The sequence below is a fragment of the Heterodontus francisci genome, chromosome 10 (genome assembly GCF_036365525.1).
Source record: "Heterodontus francisci isolate sHetFra1 chromosome 10, sHetFra1.hap1, whole genome shotgun sequence".
NCBI lineage: Eukaryota > Metazoa > Chordata > Chondrichthyes > Heterodontiformes > Heterodontidae > Heterodontus > Heterodontus francisci.
Genome location: NC_090380.1, coordinates 102,629,076 through 102,655,512, shown reverse-complemented (window position 1 = coordinate 102,655,512; position 26,437 = coordinate 102,629,076). Strand labels below are relative to the sequence as shown.

General features: G+C 41.3%; 2 protein-coding genes across 6 annotated transcripts in view; one reads left to right on the top strand and one right to left on the bottom strand.

Moving 5' to 3' along the window:
- The window catches only part of vps26c (VPS26 endosomal protein sorting factor C), a 191,169-nt gene that overhangs the window by 17,492 nt on the left and 147,240 nt on the right, over window positions 1-26,437 (bottom strand). The window lies entirely within an intron of this gene.
- Window positions 1-26,437, top strand: part of ttc3 (tetratricopeptide repeat domain 3) — a 170,163-nt gene that overhangs the window by 26,076 nt on the left and 117,650 nt on the right. For all 5 annotated transcript variants that reach the window (XR_010975885.1, XR_010975886.1, XM_068041194.1 and 2 more), the window contains exons 4-13: window positions 1,444-1,612; window positions 3,380-3,467; window positions 4,886-4,939; window positions 6,421-6,550; window positions 8,632-8,705; window positions 12,533-12,627; window positions 15,015-15,077; window positions 16,874-16,928; window positions 22,370-22,529; window positions 24,594-24,645. Coding sequence is in view for 3 of the 5 variants with exons in the window: in XM_068041194.1 (XP_067897295.1) it covers window positions 1,444-1,612; window positions 3,380-3,467; window positions 4,886-4,939; window positions 6,421-6,550; window positions 8,632-8,705; window positions 12,533-12,627; window positions 15,015-15,077; window positions 16,874-16,928; window positions 22,370-22,529; window positions 24,594-24,645 (940 nt within the window). In the remaining 2 variants the exon portion in view is untranslated. The remainder of the gene's footprint in view (window positions 1-1,443; window positions 1,613-3,379; window positions 3,468-4,885; window positions 4,940-6,420; window positions 6,551-8,631; window positions 8,706-12,532; window positions 12,628-15,014; window positions 15,078-16,873; window positions 16,929-22,369; window positions 22,530-24,593; window positions 24,646-26,437) is intronic.

The window sequence follows — 26,437 nt, the reverse complement described above, 5'->3', positions numbered from 1 at the left end:
TCAAATCCCTCTATGACAGTTTGAGAATTTAAATTCGGTATAAAACTTGTTTCAGTGTTATAGCAGGAGTGAAACCTGATTGGACAAATTCAAACATGGCATTGCAGCACAGTTTGGGATGTAATAATGTGTCCAGGAATATTGGAGAGAAAAGGGAGGTTGATGATGCAGTTATAGTCCAGGACAGAGGGGTTGAGGATGTTTATATTGAAGGGGGTGGCAGGTATGATGACAGAAGCTTTGAAAGGGAGAGAAACAGTACCTGATGAGAGGGGGTGCCATTAGCAGAAGGGACAGGAAGGGAAATTGGGTGGTCAGCGGTTTTGTGGCAATGAGGTCAAGAGGGCATGAGGCAGTTCTAGTGGACATGGTCATGACTCCTAGAGGGCATAAAGGAAGACCGGAGAGAAGCTAGAGAAAGCTGAAGGTTGAGTTATGGCAGCAACAGATGATGGTGATTATTAAAGAAATGATTTGATTTGTAATTGCCTTGACCACATATATGATAGAAGTAACTCTGCCCTTTGTTTCCACTGTAAGAACATCAAGTAATTGTGCATCCATTTTTTTTTTGTTGGCTGTTATTCAGATTGCTATATTTTTGTTTCTTTAGAGTCATCAAGTCAGAGATACAGCACTGAAACAGGCCCTTCAGCCCACCGAGTCCATCACCACGCATTTATACTAATCCTACATTAATCCCATATTCCCTACCGCATCCCCACTTTCCCTCAATTCTCCTACCACCTACCTACACTAGGGGCAATTTACAATGGCCAATTTGCCTATCAGTCTGCAAGTCTGTGGGAGGAAACCAGAGCACCCAGCGGAATCCCACGCGGTCACGGAGAATTTGCAAACTTCACACAAGCAGTACCCAGAACCAAACCCGGGTCGCTAGAGCTGTGAGGCTGCGGTGCTAACCACTTTTATACCGACTCTAATTGTGTGTCTTAATTTTCTGACAATCTCTTAATACCTGGAGGAAAGTTCAGGTCACTTTTAAATGCAGTGTTCACTGTAGTTTTGAAATGTGCGCTTTGGACGAGAAAGGTTGTCAGTTTAAACCGTGGTCTGTAGACAGTTAGCCGAATTTAGCCAGGACAGTAGTGAGAGACCTACATAATTGCCACAGTATTCCAGGCTAGTGAGGTGTCCAAAAAAAATTGCCCCCCTTCCCTGCTGAAACATGTGTTTGGATAATCTGTGAGTACATGATTGTATGGACTGTGATATCTCCCCATAGTTGAATTATGTGCCTCTCACACCCCTCGCAGTTTAGACTTCCACATGAAAGAAGTCTATTTGGGTAATGTGCTGGAGATTTGTCAGCAGCTGTGGAACTACATCCTAATATGGGGCATCACATTGAGGGACATTATTATGGGGAAATAAAATGCATTGTTTGATATGGTTGGTGTTCTTTTTCTCCCCCTCTTTCAGTGGAAACAGCTGAGATTTGGTGTTCTGGCACTCCAAAAAATCATCAGATGTGTTGCAGACGTTGGCATATGATATACTTACACATCCTGTGGCCATATTTATTTGCTCGGAAAGAAAAGGATGATCGCTATCTACAGTGGGCCTTTGCAGCCAAATTCATAGATGCAGAGTAAGTCTTTGTTTTTGTAGTAAAGTTTCTTTGACCTTGCTGTCCTAAAATGACCTGCTTGACTGGCACCGATCCACCACCTTCAACATTCACTCCCTCCACCGATGCACAGTGGCAGCAGTGTGTACCATCTACAAGATGCACTGCAGCCACTCACCAAGGCTCCTTCGACAGCATCGTCCAAACCTGCGACGACTTCCACCTAGAAGGACAAGGGCAGCAGACATGGGAACACCACCTCCTGCAAGTTGCCCTCCAAGCCACACACCATCCTGACATGGAACTATATTGCCGTTCCTTAACTGTCACTGGGTCAAGATCCTGGAACTCCATTCCTAACAGCATTATGGGTGTAAAGGTCTGCTACCCGATGGGACCCGATGACATCTCGACGTCGGGTCGGGTTGGGTTGCACTTCTGGGTCCGACATTTGGGCTCTGGTCAGGTCGGATCGGACACACTCTATCACAGGTAAGTGGCTGCACTGTTAATGTAATTTTTTGACTAAAAAGGTGTCTTGTTACAGTTATTTTAAGCTTGTGCAGATCAGCAAGAAAGTGAAAAACAAGGTAAGATGGTCGGGCGTGGGAAAAAATGGAAGGATTCGGGCTGGGTCAGCCTTTGGTTGGATGTGGTTCTGTCGGGCTCGGGTCGGGTTTTTTTTTTTTTGCAGACCCGCGCAGGCCTTTATGTGGGTCTACCTACACCCAAAGACTGCAGCAGTTCAAGAAGGCAGCTCACCACCACCACTTCGCGTAATTAAGGATGGGCAATGAATGCTGGCCTGGCCAGCAACGCCCACATCCCATGAACGAATAAAACAAACATAGTGGCTGATATAATGGATTCTGAACTTGCTTCTGAGTGAACCCATAGAAATTGTCCTTGCAGTTTGCTGAGGAAAGTGTGCAGGTCAGTGAGTAGCAGTGGAACTCAACACTATTCCTGTGCTTTAAAGTGGGAAAGAAAGGAGCAGAAAATGAACTTGTATTTATAAAGCACCTTCTATGTCCTCGAGATGTTTCAAAGTTCCAATGAATTAGTTTTTGTTATGCAGTTCCTGTTTAATATAGGTAAATGCGGCTGCTAGTTTGTGCTCAGCAAAGTCCCATAAACAGCTGATAGATATTTTAATGGTGTTGATTAAGGGATGAATGTCAGGTAGAATACTGGGAGAACTACTCTGGTTGTCTTCGAATGGTGCCACAGAATCTTTTACAGTCACCTGTGTTGGCCAATTTACCATCTCTCTTCCATAAACTAGGTAGTGCTGACCCTACTCCTATTAATCAGATTCTTACCATAGATGTTTAAGAATTTGTGGCTTGTATGGAAATCCGGAACTTTGGTTCATATCAGTCCTGGCTACTGGAATGAAAGTCTCCGCGCTTAACTCTGATTGTAAGGGACATGAAATGAGTTTGGCCATTTCTTAACCAGCTTGCTATTGGGTGCTGAGCTAAATTTAGCCAAGTTGCCAAGTTCACTCCTGGAAGTATAAGGAATGCTGGTGAGAATGGAAAAATTCATACTGTTCTTCAAAGGTGCAAAATATGGCACATGTTGGCATAGCATTAAAGGAGCTTTACTCTGTAGCTGCCTCTGCTATATGTGAGTGCTAAAGTGTTTGGAAAGGGCATTGGGTCTCCAAATTGCACAAGTATTCCACTACTAATTTTTTCTTTTATTATGTGGTTGACACTTAAAAGTGCAACAGAAACTTAATAGGTAAAGGTTGCAGAAGCTTCAATCTTGTATTTTTTCTAGGAATTATGATGTCTTTGAAATGAATGTTATAAAGCTGCAAAATATTGAACTTCTGGAAGCGGTACTCGAGGCAATAAAGAAACGTAATGTAAGTATACTTTTATAAATTGGGCAGTTTACAGTTGATGAAATATTGTCCATATCTTTAAAATGAGTCAGTAGGTAGGAACAGAATCCTTTAGACTCCAGCTGCTTTTGAATCAGCAACATCTGCTTCTGGGGAATCGGTGGGAAAGTGTCTAACAAGGAATAAAATGGTGTTGCGAGGGGTGGCAGGTGTGAGGTACGATGGCAAAAGTGCACAGAATTATTATTGCAGGAATTTTCAGGCATTAATTTCATTACATGGAAGTAATAACGTGGCTATTTTTCTTTGATATGGAGTCTCAGCTAAATTAGCTGATCTCAGCTACTTGAACTCCATTTAAAAATAAATCTGCAGTTAAAAAGCTGGTAGCAATAAAAGTGAGCACTCAGATTGTCATACCAGTCCTACTGGTTCATTAATGCCCTTAAGGGAAGGAAACTTGCCGTTCTTATCTGGTCTGGCCTTTGTGTGACTCCAGTCCCACCCCATTGTGGTTGACCCTTAACTGTCCTTTTAAGTGTTCTAGCAAAGCACTCGGCAGTAAATGATGGTCTTGCCTGCGATGCTGCCACATCCAGAGAATGAATGAATTTTTAAAAAGCTATGCTGCCGGAATTGGCCTCGCAATTGCCTGTGCATAGAGGGGTAAAATCACCCTGTGATCATCTCCCTAATTGCTATTCAGTGATGCAGTTTGGAAAATTTCTGTTCACGGGTGTGGGGTGAGAAAATAATCTTGTCTCTGATGCCCTTCTGCAGTTGATTGCTATCTCTTTAAGAAGAATGTAATGACAATAGGTGACATTCTGAAGAGCTTCTGACACCTGTCACACTTTTGTCCCAGCAATCATTGGTGCCTTCAGGAAGAAGGGGAGAAAATTGCAATTGCTTTCCATTAAAAGAAAAGAAAAAACTTGCAATTATATAGTGTTTCACAATGAATTAAGTAATATTTTACGTGTAGTTATTTGTAGTGTAGGCAAACATGGCTGTCAATTGGTAGACAGCAAGCTACGATATAGAGCAATGAGGGAAAATGCCCAGATAATTTTTCTTTGGTAATGTTGGGAATAAATGTTGGCCAGGAGAACTGCCCATGCTGCTTTTCAAATAGTACCAGGGTATCTTTCAGTTTAAATCTCTTCCAAAAGATAACCCAACAGTGCAGCCCTCCCTCAGTGCTGCATTGACGTGTCAGCCTAGATTATGTGCTTAAGTTTCTGGAGTGGGATTCAAGCCCACAACCTGTTAATTCAGAAACTAGAATGCTACCATTGAGTGAAGACTGGCCTTTCGTTTAAAGGAAATAGTGGCATTTATGTATACTGAAACATTTGCTGAATTCAGCTTTAACTTTTATTAAAGCTACTGTGAGTAGATTTGAGAACCTCAATTATATTTCACCTTTTCTTTTGCAGCACTCAACAAAATTTCTATCCTGTCTATTGGATTTATGGGATAAAGTAGACGAAGTAAGTAAAATAACTAAATATTATCTTCATGGAACAGTTATAACTCTTAAGTAGTTGTCTGCAAAGCGGTTGCATGCATAAAGTTACATTATTTGACCTAAATTCTGGTGCTGAACAGCAAATGAATAGATTTTTTAATGAGGATCTTCTGAACTTTCGACCTATATTCAGGATGCAGTAGTGGTGTCAGAAATGTTTTTGTTTAATGAATAGCCAGATGTTTAGTCAGGAAATGGGATCAGGGGCAGTAAGGTTTCCTTTACTTCTCATTTCTTAATGCTTAAATTGGCATCTACAAGGTTGCCTCCTCTATGAAATGACTATAAATATGTATATTGTATCTTTTATATTGCTTACAATCAGAAACAAAGCATCATAGTTGATTACCAAAAAACAGTTCTAGAAAAGTGACTCAGCTAGTATATTGACTGCATGCAGAAAAACGCAAATGGGAAGGCTTGAAAGTTATTGAAAACCTGCATAAAAATGAGATTAAGATTCTTCCAGTCCTTGAATGTATACTATTTAACCTGCTGTCATAAGTCTCGTCCTGGGGCATATTTCACTGTACCAAGTCCCATTCACCTGACACTCCGGCTTGCTATGTATTGCCCCTCTCTATCTCTGTAACCTCTTCCAGCTCTACCACCCTCCTCCCCTGGAACTATCCTTTCCTTTAATTCTGGCCTCTTGTGCACTCTTCTTTCCCTGTCATTGGCAACCATGCCTTCAGCTGTCCACGCCTTGTGCTCAGGAGTTCGTTCCTTAAGGCCCCCAGCCTTTCCACCTCTTTCTACCCTTCAAAGCCCTCCTTAAAACCATTTCTTTGACCAAGAAGCTAGTCAGTGCTCCTAGTATCCCTTTTTAAGCTCAGTGATCATTTTTTTTTATCCTCTTGTTATTCTACAGCAGTGATACTAAATGAATTTTATTAATTTACACCTCCTCCAGACTTACCTTTGTTTCTTTACATAGCCCATTATCATCTGCTTTTGTTTTGCACCATCATCCCTTTCGTCATTTAATCTCACCTACTATCTTCACAGACTTTTCATTTTTGTTCTTCTCCCCTTTCCTTGCCTCTAAATATTATTTTCATAGAACAGTTATAACTTTTAAGTAGTTATTTGCAAAGCAGTTGCATGGAGTTATAGAGTTATATTATTTGACCTAAATTCTGGTGCTGAACAGCAAATGAATAGAATTTTTAATGAGGATCTTCTGAACTTTTGGCCTATCTTCAGGATGCAGTTATGGCTTAAAACTTGTTACTTCTCTTTCCAGTTCTGACAAGGTCATAAGTTGAAACTTTAACTGTTTCGATCTCCAAAGATGCTGCCTAATGTGCTATTTCCAGCATTTTCTGTTATCACTATTTAATTTTATAAATGTTTGTTTTTGATGGATCATGCATGCTGAAGAGGGGAAGAAAAGAAAATTGTAATTTCTGCACAGTTCTCCATTTCATTTCCTTTGCACAGGTTAATTGTGATCTCAATGATGCCATTGATATGATAGAAAAGACGGGAGAATTTAATTCTGTGCGTGCGGAGGTAAATTCTGGAACGAAACGTTCACGGATGGCAGCTATTGCAATTGCCTGTTTTCAGTGTAAGTAGTCTCCTAACTGTACAACATTAATGGTGAATACTTGCATCGATCCTGGTGTGTTAACACATTTAAGCAGCAAGTCAACCTAACCATATAGTGAAGTTTGGAGCATGTCTGTGGGATCTGTTAAGTTGTTTACGTGTGATATCCCATTTACACTGGCATCATGACCCTGTTTTAAATGACAAATGATTTTTATTTTTAAATATATTTATTTAAATATAGAAAAATTAAGTGGAGAATTATCCCATTAATGGTTGTTACTGAGGAAAGTTATAGCTGTGCACAGTGTACACCCTTAACGTAGTGACAGCTACCAAGGGGCTTCACAAAAGGTTAGGGTAAATAAACCACAAGCAGGAGTTTGGAGCATGTGTTTGAGGGTGGAAGCTTTTGAAAGTGAGGAAAGATATTGTAAGGTGGAGGGGTTTGGAGGAATAAATTAGTGTAGGACCATGAAGGCTGAATGCTGTACTACTATTGGAGCAGAAATTGGATTCATGTGTAGTATTCCAAATGTAGAAGCACAGTTGGATATAGGACAGGAGGAAGTCAGAGATAGGGTGGGGTGAAGCTGTGAAGGGATTTGTAAACGAGGGGCTGGACTTTTGAATTCAGTTTGCTAAAAATTGAAGAACTAGAGGAGATAAGCATAGTTTGTAGTAATGGATGAGGAGATTTGAGCTGTTAGTGGGTGGCATTCTAGATTAGTTTGCGCTTCTTTGGAAATTTGTGATGGGCATTATTAGTGGTAGGTTTAAATGTGTCTGAAAAGAATGCCTTCCGAAAGTCCATCTATAGAACATCTTCCGCACTATCTTGAGCAACCTTTTTTGTTACCTCATCAAAGAATTCAATCAAGTTAGTCAGACACAATGTGCCTTTAACAAATCTGCGTGCCTTACCTTGATTAGCCAATGCCTTTCCAAATGAAATGTTATTTGTCCCAGATAAAGGTTCCTAATAACTTTCCACTTGTCTGGTCTGTAGTTTCCTGGTTTATCCTTCTCCCAAATATTGAATAACATTAGCAATCCTTTGGCACTATTCCTGTATGCAGTGAGCGACCTAGATTCAAGCCAGGTGCCTTACCAATTTTCAGTAATGCCAGTCTTTTGAAGCTACAGGAAGAACGCCCATTGGATCCTTAATAGGCCCAACTTTTTCCCCAGCTAACCTCTTAACACTTTGTTTATACAGTCTGCATTTAGTTCGCATTCTGACTCTGACTTGCAGCTCTCACTGACTCTCTGCTGTTGGCTCTCGTACCTTTATCTTTTGACCTCGCACTGTTTGCCCTCAGGCTTGCACACTCTGCTGCATTCCAATTTTATCTTGGAAATGTTGATAGTAACATGCATCATTGTATCAATTGGCAACATAGTACATGACTGCTTTATGACAACTGTTGGCAACTCGACAGTATTGTCCCAAAGCAACTTTTCCTCATAATTTTTTCTTCTACCTGCACCCCACCTAATGGGGTAACTGCCTGATCTCTTTCCAGCGTTCGCCCGCAGCTGAAATTGGGAACTTGCAGTGGCATTGCCAACCGCTATGGGGCGTTTCTGCTCCAGTGTTTGTTTGTATAAGCAATCTGCAACTTTCTTAAAAATTTAAGTTTTTAGTTTCTGTAAATTTTTCCAATTTTCTTTGCACTTTTTTCATCCTCACCTGAAAGTTTAAACTCTTGCTAAGCATGGTCCCATGGATGTCAGACCTGCTCTCATACCTTGCCTAAGTGGCTACTAGTGTGTGATCCTGCATAGCAAGTGTTTCATGTGGGAGGCATTGTAGCTGACTTGAGTACTGCGCAAATGAAAATGTGCCCTAGTAGAGGAAGATGGGTGGTGAGTCGGAGCTAGAACCTTGAGATTTTCCCTTCTTTTGCCCAGGGACACTTTGCTTTACTCCCCACTCTGCAACATCAGCCAACTCAACATAGACTGGGAAACGAGCCTGGGAACTTGAGGTCTGTAGGTTACAGCCACTTGCTGATTTTACCAATTAGGCTATCAGAAACCTAACTTTGTGACAATTGTGAAGGAATAATGTTTATTTTCAACTTTTTTTTTCTGCAGATGCATATTTTGTAAAGATGGTGTTTCCAGGTGGTGGGAATATTCCCACTTTAGTTTCAAAGAGAGATGACCAGGTATGTAGAAAGAGAATAAAGGATTCTATTATAAGGTTTTGTGCTGCACTTTACTGAACTGAAAGTTTTCAGCTGAAATATACTCAAACATTTCCTTCAGGTATAAACATTACCTCACTTTTATTTAACCACTGCTGTGAAGCTTCATACTCTTTTTTTTTTTCATCACACTTCTTGATGTTGAGTTTATCTCCTCCATTTTCCTTGCTGCAAAAAAAACTGTAGTAAATGCATTAAACTGCATAAAGAAATAAATATTTTCATTGCAAAATAAGATTGCGAAAAAGAGGGCACAGATTTAAAGTAATTGGTAAAAGAAGAGAAAGCAACATGAGGAAAAGCTTTCATGCAGTGAGTGGTTAAGGTCGGGAATGTACTGCCTGAGAGTGTGGTGGAGGCAGGTTCAATTGAAGCATTCAAAATGGAATTCGACTGTTAGCTGGAAAGGAAGAATGTGCAGAGTTACAGGGAGAAGATGGGGGAATGGCACTAAGTGAATTGCTCATTCGGAGAGCAGGTGTTGACACAACAGGCCAAACTACCTCCTTCTGTGATTGTGATTTCTGTGATTGTGATTTCTGTGATTGTGATTTCTGTGATTGTGATTTCTGTGATTGTGATTTCTGTGATTGTGATTTCTGTGATTGTGATTTCTGTGATTGTGATTTCTGTGATTGTGATTTCTGTGATTGTGATTTCTGTGATTGTGATTTCTGTGATTGTGATTTCTGTGATTGTGATTTCTGTGATTGTGATTTCTGTGATTGTGATTTCTGTGATTGTGATTTCTGTGATTGTGATTTCTGTGATTGTGATTTCTGTGATTGTGATTTCTGTGATTGTGATTTCTGTGAAGATTAAAAGGTAGATGTAGACTTTTGTTAGCCAGAGTTATGAAGGGATATAGGGCAATGGCAGACATATGGCGTTGGGTTACAGATCAGCCATGATCTCATTGAATGGTGGAACAGAATCGTGGCGCTTAATGGCCTCCTCCTTTTCCTATATTCCTAAATGGTAACCTGGGAGAGATTACAGAGGAAAAGTCTTTATGAAGGGTTATAGATAATGCCTAGAATGAAACTCACTTATATTCTAACATTCCATTCAAGCTCACATATAACCATTAGGAATAGGTAGGAATATGGAATTAGTATAGGATTAGTATAAATGGGTGGTTGATGGACGGCACAGACTCGGTGGGCCGAAGGGCCTGTTTCAGTGCTGTATCTCTTAAAAAAAAATTGTTATAAAGTGGTGTTTGTGGGACAGTTTTTTTTATTTCTGTGGTTTTGTTATGCGTAGATGCAATATTATCTCCACGGTGAAGGATTAATAATTCTGCATTAAATTAATTAACGGGATCAGAGGTGAGCTGGCAAGATGGAGACAGAACTGGCTCGGTCATAGAAGACAGAGGGTAGCAGTGGAAGGGTACTTTTCTGAATGGAGGGCTGTGACTAGTGGTGTTCTGCAGGGATCAGTGCTGGGACCTTTGCTGTTTGTAATATATATATAAATGATTTGGAGGAAAATGTAGCTGGTCTGATTAGTAAGTTTGCGGACGACACAAAGGTTGATGGAGTTGCGGACAGTGATGAGGATTGTCAGAGGGTACAGCAGGATATAGATCGGTTGGAGACTTGGGTGGAGAAATGGCAGATGGAGTTTAATCTGGATAAATGTGAGGTAATGCATTTTGGAAGATCTAATGCAGGTGGGAAATATACAATAAATGGCAGAACCCTTAGGAGTATTGACAGGCAGAGAGATCTGGGCGTACAGGTCCACAGGTCACTGAAAGTGGCAACGCAGGTGGATAAGGTAGTCAAGAAGGCATACGGAATGCTTGCCTTCATCAGTCGGGGCATAGAGTATAAAAATTGGCAAGTCATGCTGCAGCTGTACAGAACTTTAGTTAGGCCACACTTAGAAAATTGCGTGCAATTCTGGCCGCCACACTACCAGAAGGACGTGGAGGCTTTGGAGAGGGTACAGAAGAGGTTTACCAGGATGTTGCCTGGTCTGGAGGGCATTAGCTATGAGGAGAGGTTGGATAAACTCGGATTGTTTTCACTGGAACGACGGAGGTGGAGGGGCGACATGATAGAGGTTTACAAAGTTATGAGTGGCATGGACAAAGTGGATAGTCAGAAGCTTTTTCCCAGGGTGGAAGAGTCAGTTACTAGGGAACATAGGTTTAAGGTGCGAGGGGCAAAGTTTAGAGGGGATGTGCGAGGCAAGTTCTTTACACAAAGGGTGGTGAGTGCCTGGAACTTGTTGCCGGGGAGGTGGTGGAAGCAGGTACGATAGCGACGTTTAAGAGGCATCTTGACAAATACATGAATAGGATGGGAATAGAGGGATACGGTCCCTGGAAGTGCAGAAGGTTTTAGTTTAGGCAGGCATCAAGATCGGCGCAGGCTTGGAGGGCCGAATGGCCTGTTCCTGTTCTGTACTGTTCTTTGTTCTTAAAATACATCTTGTACTAATACATAGTTAATTATCAAGAAATACAATCTGCATATTATTGTGGGTTCACATCCCACTCCCATGATTTGAGCACAAAAGTCTAGGCTGGCACTCCATGCAGTGTGGGAGTGCTGCACTGTCGGAGGTGTGCCTTCTTTCAGATGACCCATTAAACCGAGGTCCCATCTGCCCTCTCAGGTGGACGTAAAAGATCCCGTTGCAATATTTTGAGGATGATTGGGGAGTTAACCCTGCAGTCCTGCCCAATATTCATCCTTCAATCACTATCCCAAAACCGATTATCTGGTCATTATCACATTACTGTTTGTAGGAGCTTGCTGTGTACAAATTGGCTGCCACGTTTCCTGCACTATGACAGTACTTTGTTAGCTGTAAAGTGCTTTGGGAAAATCCGGTGATCATGAAAGACACTATAAAAATGCAAGTCATAGTCATAGAGAGATACAGCACTGAAGCAGGCCCTTAGGTCCACCGAGTGTGTGCCGACCATCAACCTCCCATTTATACTAATCCTACATTAATCCCATATTCCCTACCATTCTGCTACCTACACTAGGGGCAATTTACAATGGCCAATTTACCTATCAACCTGCAAGTCTTTGGCGGTGGGAGGAAACCGGAGCACCTGGCGGAAACCCACACGGTCACAGGAAGAACTTGCAAACTCCACACAGGCAGTACCCAGAACCGAACCCGGGTCGCTGGAGCTGTGAGGCTGCGGTGCTAACCACTGTGCCGCCCCCTTTTTTCTTTTTATATGGAGGCCTGTACATAGACTTTAGTATGTTACAAGGCTCAAGGTGGTTCAGATGTGAGGAAAGCTTGAAAAAGCTCAACATCATAACTTACTCTCCTGCACCTTGGGATGATATGTTCTTGAAATGTATCCCAGTTTACATGTAATCCTACAAAAAATGTACTGAGGAGAAATATACAGTGTGTTTCAACAGAACAAAATGCCGAGTATTTGATAAACGACAGAGATTACTGTGCAATTCCAACGTTTATTGAACTTACTTTCCGGGGGGAGGAGGGAGAAAGTGGAGAGGAACTAATCAAAACCTTTGCCGAGATACAATTCTAGATTTCCCATTCTTGTGACTTTTACGGGTGCTGCTAATACATTCAATTTTGAATTTCTATTGCTATCTTCCAATAAATCAGAGCCACTAAATCTGGAGTTTATATCTGCATAAAGGAGGTATGCATGTGATTTTGTAGTCACGTTCTAGGAAAATGTTTTTAATATTTTCAGATTTTGATGCTTTAATATTGGATAGTGAGTGAGAAGTCTAACATATTTTAGAATTTCAATTCTTTTTTCATCATTTCAGAAAAGTGAAGAATATAGGAAGAGAGGAAATGAAGAATTTAAAAATGAAAACTATGAAGCTGCTGTAAACTGGTACTCCAAGGCGATTGATTTAAGGTACTTGAGCAAGAGCATAGAACTTTGCTTGTTCAGTTGTGCAGAACAGTATTTGCATCAGTGTCTTTGTAGGCAGTTTTGCTGTGTGCTGTTCGCAATGCAGAGCTTGAATCAGATCCAAGCTCTACAGTCCTGCCACATCCAGTCGTGAATGGTGGTGCACAATTAAACAACTAACAGGAGGAGGAGGCTCCACAAATATCACCATCCTCAACGATGGGGGAGCTTAGCGCATCAGTGCAAAAGACAAGGCTGAAGAATTTGCATCCATCTTCAGCCAGAAGTACTGAGTGGCTGATCCATCTCTGCCTCCTCCTGAGGTCCCCAGCATCACAGATGCCAGTCTTCAGCCAATTCGATTCACCCCACATAATATCAAGAAATAGCTGAAGGCACTGGATACTGCAAAAGCTATGGGCTGCAACAACATTTTAGCAATAGTACTGAAGACTTGTGCTCCAGAACTAGCCGTGCCCCTAACCAAGATGTTCCAATACAGCTACAACACTGGCATCTACCTGGCAATGTGGAAAATTGACCAAATATGTCCTGCACACACAAAGCAGGACAAATCCAACCCGGCCAATTACTGCCCTATCAGTCCACGCTCAGCCATCAGTAAAGTGATGAAAGGGGTCGTTGACAGTGCTATCAAGCGGCACTTGCTCAGCAATAATCTGCTCAGTGCTGCTTAGTTTGGGTTCCACCAGGGCCACTCAGCTCCTGACCTCATTACAGCTTTGGTCCAAACATGAACAAAAGAGCTGAAGTCCAGAAGTCAGGTGAGAGTGACTGTCCTTGACATCAAGGCAGCATTTGACCAAGTATGGCATCAAGGAGCCCTAGCAAAACTGGAGTCAATGGGAATCGGGGGATGGGGTGGACTCTCCGCTAGTTGAAGTCATACCTGGCACAAAGGAAGATGGTTGTTGGAGGTCAATCATCTCAGTCCCAGGACATCATTACAGGAGTTCCTCAGGGTAGTGTCCTAGGCGCAACCATCTTCAGCTACTTCATCAGTGACCTGCCTTCAGTCATAAAGTCAGAAGTGGGGATGTTCACTGATGATTGCACAATGTTCATCATTCGCAACTCCTCAGATAATGAAGCAGCCTGTGTCCAGAGGCAGCAAGACCTGGGCTGATAAGTGGCAAGTAATATTTGCACCATTCAAATGCCAGGCAATGACCATCTCCAGCAAGAGAGAATCTAACCATCTCCCTTTAATGTTCAGTGGCATTACCATCGCTGAATCCCCCACTATCAACATCCTGGGGGATACCAGAAACTGAACTGGACCGGCCACATAAATACTGTGGCTACATGAGCAGGTTAGAGGCTGGGAATTCTGCGGTGCGTAACTCATCTCCTGTCTTCCCAAAGCCTATCCACCATCTACAAGGCACAAGTTAGGAGTGTGATGGAATACTCTCCACTTTCCTGAATGAATGCAGCTCCAACAACACTTGGGAAGCTCCACACCATCCAGGACAAAGCAGCCCACTTGATTGGCACCCCAGCTAGCATCTTCAACATTCGCTGCCTTCACCACTGACTCACAGTGTGTGCCATCTACAAGATGCACTGCAGCAACTCACCAAGGCTCCTTCAACAACACCTTCCAAACCTGCAGCCTCTACCATCTAGAAGGACAAGGGCAGCAGAGGTATGGGAATACCACCACCTGCAAATTCCCCTCCAAGCCACACACCATCCTGACTTAGAACTATATCGCCATTCCTTCACTGTTGCTGGGTCAAAATCCTGGAACACCCTTCCTAACAGCGCTGTGGGTGTACCTGCACCCCAAGGAATGCAGTGGTTCAAGAAGGAAACTCACCACCTCTAGAGTAATTAGAGATGGGCAATAAATGCTGGCCTAGCCAGCGATGCCCACATCCCATGAGCGACTTAAAAAAAAAATTTGGGGTGGGGGAGGGGTGGAGAATCAAAATGCTTTATTAGAAATAGAAATGATCTCAAAACTGCACGGGTTTGAAGACCTGTAGCAGTGTAAGTATCCATTCATAAGGATATAGAGCATAAGGTAATTTTAATTCTGTTTTTTGCTACCTGTGTTAAATTGTTGTAGTGTCTGATGCAGTGCATCACCCAAAGAAACTGATGCTGTTAATTGATCTTTTCTTGAAAATCTTTATAACAAATTGCTAAGTTTAACCCAAGCTTTCAGCAGTAGCTTCTCCAGTGCCCTTTTCACTCTGCTGGTGAAAGTTAGATAATTCCTTGTAAGCACATGTCTTATAAGAATTTAATTATCCAAGGCACACATTAAAATAATAGCTATGTATGAATTTATGGTTCTTTAGCTGTGCTAGCTGAAGGTAAGTTGTGGATTAATAATTACATTAATTTTCAATCTCCTTCAGTCCTGACAATCAAATTCTATATGGAAACCGAGCTCTCTGCTTTTCACGTATTGAAAATTACACGTAAGTGTGAAAAAAATTATAACTATTATATTTGCATGCTCAATGTTGTATGTGTAGCTGAAGCAAGTTCATTCAGAAATGTTATTCTCATCCTTATATTTCCTTTTGCTGGGGTCAGGAAGCAAAAGTCTCACTTCAGATCTTTACTTAAGTTTCAACCAGAAGCAGCAAAATACACCAAATAGAAGTACTACTTCAACTTGAGGCACTCTGACACTTAACAGAAATATGTCCAGTGGTCTCCTGCTATACCTTTTAAATAAAAAAGCTAGCATTTTTATAACACCTTTCACAACCCTAGGATGTCCCAAAGTGCTTTACAACCAATGGAATATTTTTGAAATGTAGTCTATTGTGATGTAGGAAAGAATACAGAAGAATATCATATAAGCACTTCTAAAAGTTCAGCAGCAAGCTTTCTTCAATGAATTGTTTTAGGATGCATTGATAGTTGTAAATTGCTTGGAAAATTCTTGCATTTCATATTTTGGAATCTTTTTAGTTACATATAGATTTGTTGGAGCTTGTTCCCCTGAGCAGGCTTTTTTCCAGTTGCTAGATCAGGAAGGTCCAAATTCATGCCCAGTTTATGCCTTTAACTGATTTCAGTTGGGGCAGTTGTCGGGATGGTCTTCTACCTCAGTACAGTTGGGTTATGGGGAAGAAACTCTGCCAAGGATCCTGTTTCTGACGGCTATCCAGCAACCCTTGTTGAAAGTAGGCCATGTTTTTCATAAAATGTCACAACGCATAAAAGCACCATTTAGCTCTTCGTTGCCACCGGTGTTTTTTCTATTCTAATACTCTCTTAGCTCCCCTCGTAGTATTTAGAATTCCAACAAAATACATCCCTTCATCTAACATTTTTCAAAAAAACTCTATAGTGATCAGCTTTCTGATAAGGTCAATCATTTCCTCGGTGTTTCTTAGGTGAGTTGTTGAAATGTGGTGTTTTGTAGTCTAAACTCTGGACTTTCAGCAGAAAGGAAAGTTGTACAGAAAACTGAACACTGAAATGACACATTTCAGGGTTGGCTGTGGCAACTGAAATGGTTGTTCTGCTCAGGAGGCCAGTTGCTGTGGAAAGGTTTTTTTTTTAAAATTGGACTTTTTAAGTTGAACGTACACTTCAGAGAAATACCCGAGGACGAAGTCTTGAGCATTCCTCTGGGTTTCATAGAAAATTGGTTCTTTTGCCATTCGTTTTGTTAATTTTGGACATAATACAAATTTCATCGATTTAAGTTGAATTAGATTATATTTTTAATGTACTTCTCCATAGTTGAGTGAGAGACTCAGGAAAAGGGCTCCTCCACAAATCAACATTTTTTGTAATAAGTGATGAGCATTTTGTCAATACGATGTTGGCTTGGACTTATATGAAGATAAAAATCTTATCAGAAGCTGTGCGTCATTAGAATTGCATGAGGGGCAAGGAGCAACCAGATAGTTAGAAATCAGTTTTGGATTGGCCGTGACTACATTTTAAAACCTTTTTCTACACTCCCAAATTGCTTAATATGCAATAGTTGAAAAATGAAATTGTGTGTATAACATCCGTATTGTCAAGCACGTTGTGCGTTTGCATTTTTCTTCTTTCCCGATGCTGTTGACTCCTTGCTGAGACATGGTCTCATCAGCAACAGCCATCCTCCAGTATCCAGAGCCTTTAACTTAAACTGAATTTGTTGTTTTTTTTTTTATCACCACCGGAAAAAAAATTATACTGTAGTTGTCACTATCTTATTTTATCAGTTGAAAGGATTGTTTGAGAATGTTTTTATTTTCCTTTATAGCAAAGCACTTGGTGATGGAAAAAGAGCCATAGTCTTGAAACATAATTGGCCCAAGGTTAGTTTTCTTCTGTTTGCATTTCTTTTCATTCTGCCCCACCCACTGTCATGTATTCATCATTGTACCCCACATAATGTAGTTTTTGAATTTTATGGAGATGATGCATTGAGAACAAATTTATACTAAAATAAAAAGCTTGGTGCTATCACTGGAACTAGACTGCAATCCACACAGTGAAATAATGCAAATTTTGATGACATTTGCATCCAGATCTTCAAATTATGTAGCTCATAGGATCGTATGAACAGAAAACATAATTGAGATATAATTTAAGGCATTTATTATAACTTGTTCATGGTTTAATTGCTAATGATTTTTGATTTGCAGGATAATTTTGTTGTATCCTAGGGCTCTATCATGCTAATCAAAGCTAATCTGAACATTGCTAATGTCTATAATTCTTCTCAGCATTAGAATTAATGAGAATTTAGACTAATCCTAGTTGGTACATATTTGTTCAAGACCAATTTAGAGGACTTGTTTCAATAAACTTATGAAATTATTAGCTTAAGTAGTTACCTATCTGAGGCTGACCTAGCTCACTCGTGACCTTACTACTCTCGAGTAATGTGGATGTCTCGTATTCCCTTACTACCTCTCCCATTAGATACTTTCATTTTGTTTCTTGAAAGTGCTAGTTTCTGTTTCAGTAAATATACAATAACAGCACTTCTACTAATGTTCTTAAAGACCTTTGAGGGTCTCATTCTCAGTTCCTTTTATGGTTGGCTACAAACAGCCTCTTAGACTTTTGTTTACTTGACTCAGCAAGGGTATTATATGAAAAAATATACGAATTACGAGCAGGAGGTGGACAGTTGGTCCCTGGAGCCTGCTCTGCCATTCAATAAGTTCATGGCTAAACCAATTACTCCACATTCCTGCCTACCCCTGATAATCTTTCACCCCCTTGCTTATCAAGAATCTATCTACCTTTGCCTTAAAAATATTCAAAGACTTTGCTTCCACTGCCTTTTGAGGAAGAGAATTCCAAAGACTCTCAACCCTTGTTCTAGATTCTCCAGCAGGAGGAAACATCCTTTCCATATCCACCCTGTCAAGATCCCTCAGGATTTTGTATGTTTCAATCAAGTCACCTCTTACTCTTCTAAACCCCAAGATATACAAGCCTAGCCTTTCCAACGTTTCCTCATAAGACAACCTGTCTATTCCAGGTATTAGTCTAGTAAACCTTCTGTGAATTGCTTCCAATGCATTTACATCCTTTCTTAAATAAGGAGACCACTACTGTACAAAGTACTCCGGATGTGGTCTCTCCAATGCTCTGTATAACTGAAGCATAACCTCCCTACTTCTGTATTCAATTTTTCTCACAATAAATGTTAACATTCTATTAGCTTTCCAAATTACGTGCTGTACCTGCATACTAGCCTTTTGTGATTCATGCACTAGGACACTCAGATCCCTCTGCATCTCAGAGCTCAGCAATCTCTCACCATTTAGATAATGTTTTTTTATTCTTCCTGCCAAAATGGACAATTTCACATTTTCTCACGTTATACTCCATTTGCCAGATCTTTGCCCACTCACTTAACCTATCTATATCCCTTTGTAGGCCCCTTTTATGTCCTCTTCACAAGTTACTTTCCTATCTGTCTTTGTGTCATCAGCAAATTTAGCAACCGTACCTTCGGTCCCTTCATCCAAGTCATTTATATAAATTGTAAAAAGTTGAGGCCCCAGCACTGATCCCTCTGGCACACCACTCGTTACATTCTATCAACCAGAAAATGACTCATTTATGCCTACTGTTTTCTGTTAGCTAGCCAATCTTCTTTCCATGCCGATATGTTAACCCCTCCACCATGTGCTTTTATTTTCTGCAATAACCTTTGATGTAGCACCTTATCAAATGCCTTCTGGAAATGTAAGTGCAGTGCATCCACCGATTTTCCCTTTTAGCCGTAGCACGTTACTATTTCAAAAAACTCTAATAAATTGGTTAAACATAATTTCCCTTTCACAAAACCATGTTGACTCTGCCTGATTACCTTGAACGTTTTTAAGTGCCCTGCTACTTAATAATAGCTTCTAACATCTTCCCTATGATAGATGTTAAGCTAACTGGCCTGTAGTATCTTGCTTTCTGTATCCCTCCCTTTCTGAATATAGGAGTTACATTCGCTATTTTCCGATCTAATGGAACCTTCCCAGGATCTAGGGAATTTTGGAAAATTAAAACCAACACATCAACTATCTCACTAGCCACTTCTTATCAGACCCTAGGACCCTTCAGGACCTGGGGACGTGTCAGCGCACAACTCCAACAATTTGCTCAGTACCACCTCTCTGGTGATTGTAATTTTCTTGACTTCCTCCCTCCCTTCCATTTCCTGACTTGGAGCTAATTCTGGGATGTTACTTGTAGCCTCTATAGTGAAGACTGGTGCAAAATACCTGTTCAGTTCATCTGCCATCTCCTTTATTATCTGTTATTAATTCCCCAGACTCACTTTCTATAGGACCAACGCTCACTTTAACTCTACTTTTTAAAATATCTATAGAAACTCTTCTATCTGTTTTTATATTTCTAGCTAGCTTTTTCTCATACTCTTTTTTTTTTCCCCTCTTTATTAATCTTTGTCATTCTTTGCTGTTCTTTATATTCTGTCCAATCTTCTGACTTGCCACCCATTTTTACATAATGATATACTTTTTCTTTAAGTTTGAGGCTGTCTTTAACTGTTTTAGTTAACCACGGATGGTGGATTCTCCCCTTGGAATTTTTCTTTCTCGTTGGAATGTATCTATTCTATGTATTCTGAAATATCCCCTTAAATGTCTTCCAGTGCATCTCTATTGACCTATCCCTTAACCTACTTTGCCAGTTCACTTTAGCTAGCTCTGCTATCACGCCCTCAGGATTTCCCTTATTTACTTTTAAAATACTGGTCTTGGACCCACTCCTCTCTCCCTCAAACTGAATGTAAACTTCAATCATATTATGTTTGCTGCTACTTAGGAGCGCCTTCACCATGAGGTCATAAATTAATCCCATCTCGTTGCACAATACCAGGTCTAGAATAACCTGTTCTCTGGCTCCAGAACATGCTGTTCCAAGAAACTATCCGGAAAACATTCTATGAATTCCTCATCCAGGCTACCTTTGCGCATCTGATTTTTACAGTCTATATGTAGATTAAAATCCCCCATGATTATCGTCGTACATTTCTGGCAAGTTCTCATTTTCTTCCTTTATACCCTGTTCTACCATGTGGTTACCCTTAGGTGCCCTGTACACTTCTCCCACAAGTGACTTCTTGCCTATATGATTTCTCATCTTGACTCAAACTGCTTCTGCATCCTGGTTTCCTGAGCTTAAGCCATTCCTCTCTATTGTGCTAATACCATCGTCAATTAACAGAGCCGCCCCTCCACCTTTTCCTAGCTTCCTATCCTTCCTAAATGTCATGTACCCTTCAATATTCAGGTCCCAATCTGTCATCCTGCAGCCATGTTCCTGTAATGGCTATCAGATCGTATGTACTTATTTCTATTTGCGCTCTCAGTTCATTTGTTACAAATGCTACGTGAATTCAGATTGAGCCTTTAATTTTATACTTTTATTAGTTTTGTAACCTCGAGTCTTTTCTGTTGATTTACTCTTAGATTTGTACTCTCTATCCCTTCTTGTCACGGTCTGTTTATCATTTCCCATATTAATACCTTTCTCTCTTGCCTTGTCTCCACTCCTTGATTTACAATATCTTCCCAAATTTGATCCCTTGCCCCCCACTATTTAGCTTAAAACCCTCTCTACTTCCCTAGTTATGCGGCTTGCCCCAGCATGGTTCAGATGTAGACGTCCCAATGGTACAGCCCTCACTTTGACCAGTACTGGTGCCAGCGCCCCATGCACTGGAAGCCACTTCTACTGCACCAGTCTTTGAGCCACACATTAATTTCTCTAATCTTATTTGCCCTATGCCAATTTACACATGGCTCAGATTAATTTGGTGCCTAGATCCTCAGTGACTATGCAGTACCTCTTTCCTTGTCCTGCCTATATCAGTGGTACCCCCATGGACCACGATGACTGGATCCTCCCCCCTCCCACTCTAAGTTCCTCTCCAGTCCTGAGCAGATGTCCTGAACTCTGGCACCAGGCAGGCACCGCAACCTTGTGGACTTTAGCTCTTGGCTGCAGAGAACAGTGTCAATCCCCCTAACTATACTGTCTCCTACTACCACTACATTCCTTTTTGCTCCTTGCACTTGAATGGTTTCCTGTACCACGTTGCCATGGTCAGTTAGCTCATCTGCCCTGCAGCTCCCATTCATCCAAACAAGCTGAAAGAACCTCAAACCTGTTGGATAATCGCAAAGGCTAAGTCTCCTGCCCTCTGGGTCCCCTTATCTGTCTCAGCTGCAGCCACACACTCCTGTCCCTGACCACTGACCAAATCAGAAGACCCTATCCTATGGGGGTAACTAAACATTTTGTTTTGTGTATTCATGCGATGTAGGCATCATTGGCAAGGCCAGCATTTATTGCCCATCCCTAATTGCCTTTGAGAAAGTGTTGAGCTACCTTGAATTACAGTAAATTGTGGTGTACTGCTGTTGCATAGGGAATCCCAGGATTTTGATCCAGTGACGGTGAAGCAGCAGCAATATACTTTTAAGTCGGGATGGTGTGTAACCTGCAGGTGTTTGTGTTCCCATCCGCCTGATGCTCTTGTTCTTTTAGGCGGTAAAGGTCGTGGGTTTGGAAGGTACTGTCGAAGTAGCCTTTGCAAGTTGCAGCAATGCATCTTGTAGATTGTATATACTGCTGCTATTATGCACCGGTGGTGGAGGGAGTGATTAATTCAGGTGATGAATGGGGTGCTAATCAAGCCAGCTACTTTGTCCAGATGGTGTCCAGCTGCTTGAGTGTTGCACTCTCCAGGCAAGTGGAGAGTATTCCATCGCACTCCTGACTTGTTCCTTGTAGTTGGTGGAAAGGCTTTTGCAAGTCAGGAAGTGAGTTATCGCCGCAGAATTACCAGCCTCTGACCTGCTCTTGTAGCCACAGCTTTTATATGGTTGATCCATTTAAGTTCCTAGTTAATGGTAACTCCAAGATGTTGGTAGGGGATTCAGTAATGGTAATCACATTGAATATCAAGGGGAGGTGGTTACCCTCTCTTTGTAGATGGTCATTCCCTGGCACTTGTGTGGCACAAATGTCACTTGTCACATATCAACCCAAGCCTGTTGTCCAGGTCTTGCTGCATGCAAGCTTCATATGTTTGTGTACAAAGTAATTTGGAATGCCACATTAATAGTTTGGTTAGAATAAATGCCAAGTTGATGTGCACATGTGCTTGAAATTGTAAATGAATGTTATACACAGTGGTATCATTTTTTTATATACCTTGTGAAAGGATTCTAGCTCCAAATTCCTGCTTTGATGCTTAACTTTAATTTGCCAGGGTCATTATCGACTTTGTGATGCCTTGTTTTCGATGGGCGAGCACAAGCGAGCTATTGATGCTAATGCCAAAGCTCAAGAATTGTGCAAGGATGTTTCGGATGGAATTCGGGATTTAATTCAGCAGAAAGAAAAATTCCTTAAAAAGCTGCGAGATGAAAGTAACAGTACTTTTATTTATATATGCACCTCTTGGTTTTAGCTTTTAGATTTAAAGTTTCAAATTTGTTCACTTCTGCCTCTGATTGGAGCCTATTCCTAAATTTTCCTTTTTAACTCTTGCTCCATGAACTCTTCACGTTAGTGAATGATGCACAGTGGTGGTATTGGAGTTGCTGTAAGTCTATCCTATGATGTTCCAGTCAGTTACTGGGAAATTAATCAGGATGCGTGTGTGTGTGTTGTAAGAATTTAATTCAACTGAAAATTGAAGATTAAAATTACTTTGCATTGTCTGTGAAATCTAAATGTTCTATTTTCCATTGTTACGACAAGGTGACCTGCTCGGCCTTTACCTGGTCTTACTGTAACAGGGTTTAATTTTAAACACCGTGTTTTTAGCTCCCCTTTGGTGAATCCTTGTTGACTGTTTCCCAATTATCAGGCAAAGAAACCAGCACAAACAGGCTTTCTTAGGTTTAAAGAAGAAAAGTTGAAATTTATTAACCAAATTAGAGTTTAAGCTTAACGCCTACGGGTACATGCTGCGCCCCACACTGGCATGCATATGCGATACGCACATGCAACTAGAGACAGAAAAGAGCAGTAGAAAAATAAAGTGGAAAGGTTTGAGGCAATATCTGAAGAGTTGTTGTTAGGGTTCTTGGAGCTCACTGTAATGTCCTTGATTGTAGGTAGATTTTGCTTTTCGTTGGGGCCCAGCATTCTTCTTAAACCTTGTTCATTGTAGGAGACCTTTCTCTCTGGGGGTTCATGTGTCTTCAGTGGATTCAGAGGCTAGTGAGAAAGAGATGGGAGCAGACAGGAGAGAGATCTTCTCAATCCAGGAGCAAACCGCTTTCTGCCCAAACTGTACAAATTCAAAAAACTCAGGTTGCCCAGCAGTTTAGTCATATGACTAACTGGTTTGACCATGTCCCTTTGTGTATTTAGCCATCTTAACAGTCAACCTGGTATGCGAGCTCCCCCGCCTTCAAAGTATGGTGATCAAAAGTCCATTGTGGGTTGAATGTCAGGGAATGGCTGCTTTGGCCTTCCAAACACCGTCTGCCAATACGCAAGCATCCCAGCCACAGTTGATCCTTTCAACAAGTCCTCCCCTCAGTCCAGTAACAGTTTAAAATCAATGTTCATGACAAAGTTAATGTGCCTTATTCATGGCAGATGGGGGGCCTAGCATGACACCATTTCGAAGTCCCATGGTCCTTAATATTGCAGTTAAAACATAGAGATCATGGTTGTTTTTAGCTATGTTTACCTGATGCAGTATTTGGACTCTTGGAATTCTACCTGTGTTGAGTGTCCATTTTCTTGACACACACTAGCTGTATTTTCTGCTACCCTTACTTGGATTTTGAGTGCATTTTTTTCTTTAGTCTTGTTCCAGAGGAAAATAAATTGTTGTATAAAGGGAGTTGTTACTTCGGTACCCCAGCATTTTTTTAATGCATTTTACCCCTCTTGCTTGTGTTCATATCCAACATTCTTCTGCTAAAAGTCCGAGCATCTGCTTTCTAAGCTTATGCCTGTGTCTCTGTAGTTGAGCACTCAGAACTTTTATGGCAGAAGCAAGCTGATTCGCCCTCCTTGAGGTTAGCCCAACTGAGATCAGAAACTCTTTGTGTCAGGCTGTGAATCCTCTTAGTTTTGTGGTGTTACATATTTCACCAGTGTGCTGTGCCATTTCAAGAGCTTTTCTTTCAAAGATATGTATTGGTAGTAATGTGTTTCAATTTTCTATTTGTCAATTGACATAATTCAATGTCTGTCTCCCAACATTCTTCACTCTACATAGAATAAATGGAAGTATTTTGGGTCTTTGCTGCACCACTTTAATGTAAACTGAGTCATTGTTTTTATTTTCACTGATCTAAAATATTGATTTGAGTAGTACATTATGTTGTATTTGTTCCTGTAATGCAGTGTCAAGACTAATTCAGTGACTAATCAGTCAGTAATGAAAGAACTGCTTTTAATCTGCATTGTAAACCTTTACCATTTATCTTTTCATATACATTAATTTTTTAAAATTTGTTTTGCTTCAGATCGTGGAAGACCAAAGACTGATGGATTAAAGGAGGAAGTAAACACCAAAATGTAAGTCTGCTAATATGAAACTGAAATGGGCCACCTTACTTTCAGCTGGTCTGGAGCACAGTCTAAAATTTAGTCAAGTTTTGCATTTAGCTTTAACCTTCATTTGGAGTTTCTTTCTTACCACTGTTAGTCAGTGGTAAACAAGTTGCCTGCTCTTAGCAGTTGCAGTTAGTCAATTAGGTGGCTGGTTAGAATTGTTAATTACTATCAGCAGGGGTGACTCAGGTCTTTGCAATTCTTGCTCTGAATACTGGAGATTTTTGTTAATGCTTTGAGTAAATGGCTCGGAGTCCAGTTCTACTGAGTGATGCTCCTGCAGAGTACTAAACTTGGGGAATTTGGTGAGTGAGGTAATCTTGTGCAGTGAGGGAAGAGGTGCTGTCCTGGTATTTAAAAAAAAAAAAGCAATCAGAGAGAGGGAGCGAGAGACATTGAGACCTGAGAGCTGATGAGCAGCTGAGACCTGTTTCTTGCAATTCCTACACCATGTGGGAACTTTAGAACACTTCATGTGCCTTGGGGGACCACCTGTGTAGGAAGCGTCTCCAGCTGCTTGAGTTCGAGCTCGGGGTTTCCGAAGTTGAGACAGTTGGAGTCACTGCGGAGTATCAGGGAGATTAAGAGTTTCCTGGATCGTACGTTTCAAGAGATGGCCACCCCACAGGCTAAGAGTTCAGGATAGTAGATGGGTGGTCATCAGGAAGTGCAGGAGTCTTCGGGGTGTGTGCCACTTTCAAACCGGTACTCTGCATTGGGGACTGCTGGGAGTGATGACACCTTGTAGGAGTGCAGTCCAGACCACGACACCAATGGACAAGGGACTGCACAGGGAGAAACTGCAAAGTGTAGAAATGCAGTTGTTAGAGCAGATTCCATAGTTTGCGGGGGGGGGGGGGGGTGGGGTGCAGGGTGCAGGCAGGCATTTCTGTAGCAGTCATTGAGAATCCCTGGTGCCAGGGTAAAGGACATGACGACGAGGGTGCAGAATATTCTGCAGGAGGAAGGGAGTGAACTAGAGGTTGTGGTTACACATCTGTACCAATGGTGTAGATAGGGCAGGTATTGAGGTCCTACAGCCAGACTTTCAGAAGCTAGGGAGTACGTTTTTAAAAAGTAGGACTTCGAAGGTAGTAATCTGCTAGATTTACAGCCAGTTCCATGTACCAGCCTGAGTAGGAAGAGGAAGATAGGATCAATGTGTGTGGCCTGAGGTATGGTGCAGGTGGAAGGGATTCAGCTTCTTGGGACATTGGGACCAGTCCTGGGGCTGGAGGCACCTATTCAAAAGGAGCAGGTTTCACTTCAACAGGACTGGGACCAATGTCCTTGCAGGAAGGTTCACTAGTGTGGTTGGCAGAGGGGTGGGCACCAGATTATAGAAGTTGAAAAGAGGCATTAAGGTGCATAAAGGAGTAAGAGTGTTGGATAGTACTGGAGAACGAAGTAGTACCATATTGGATAGCAGCAGACTGAGAAGGGCTACAAGGATTACAAACAGTTTTATCATGCATGTATGTAAATGCACGAAATGTGTTGAATAAGGTTGGTGAGCTACAACTGCAAATAGCTGTGTGGGAATATAATGTCGTGGCAATAATAGAAACGGCTTAAAATTGGTGAGGACTGGGCACCTAATATTCACGAATTCAAAGTGTTCAGAAAGATAGAGAAGGAAAAAAGGGAGATGGGGTGGCAGTACTGATTAGGGAAGCCATTCTAGTGTTGGAGAGAGGGGATATTCTTGAGAATCCATTTGGTTAGAGTTGAGAAAGGGTATGGTCATGCTACTGGG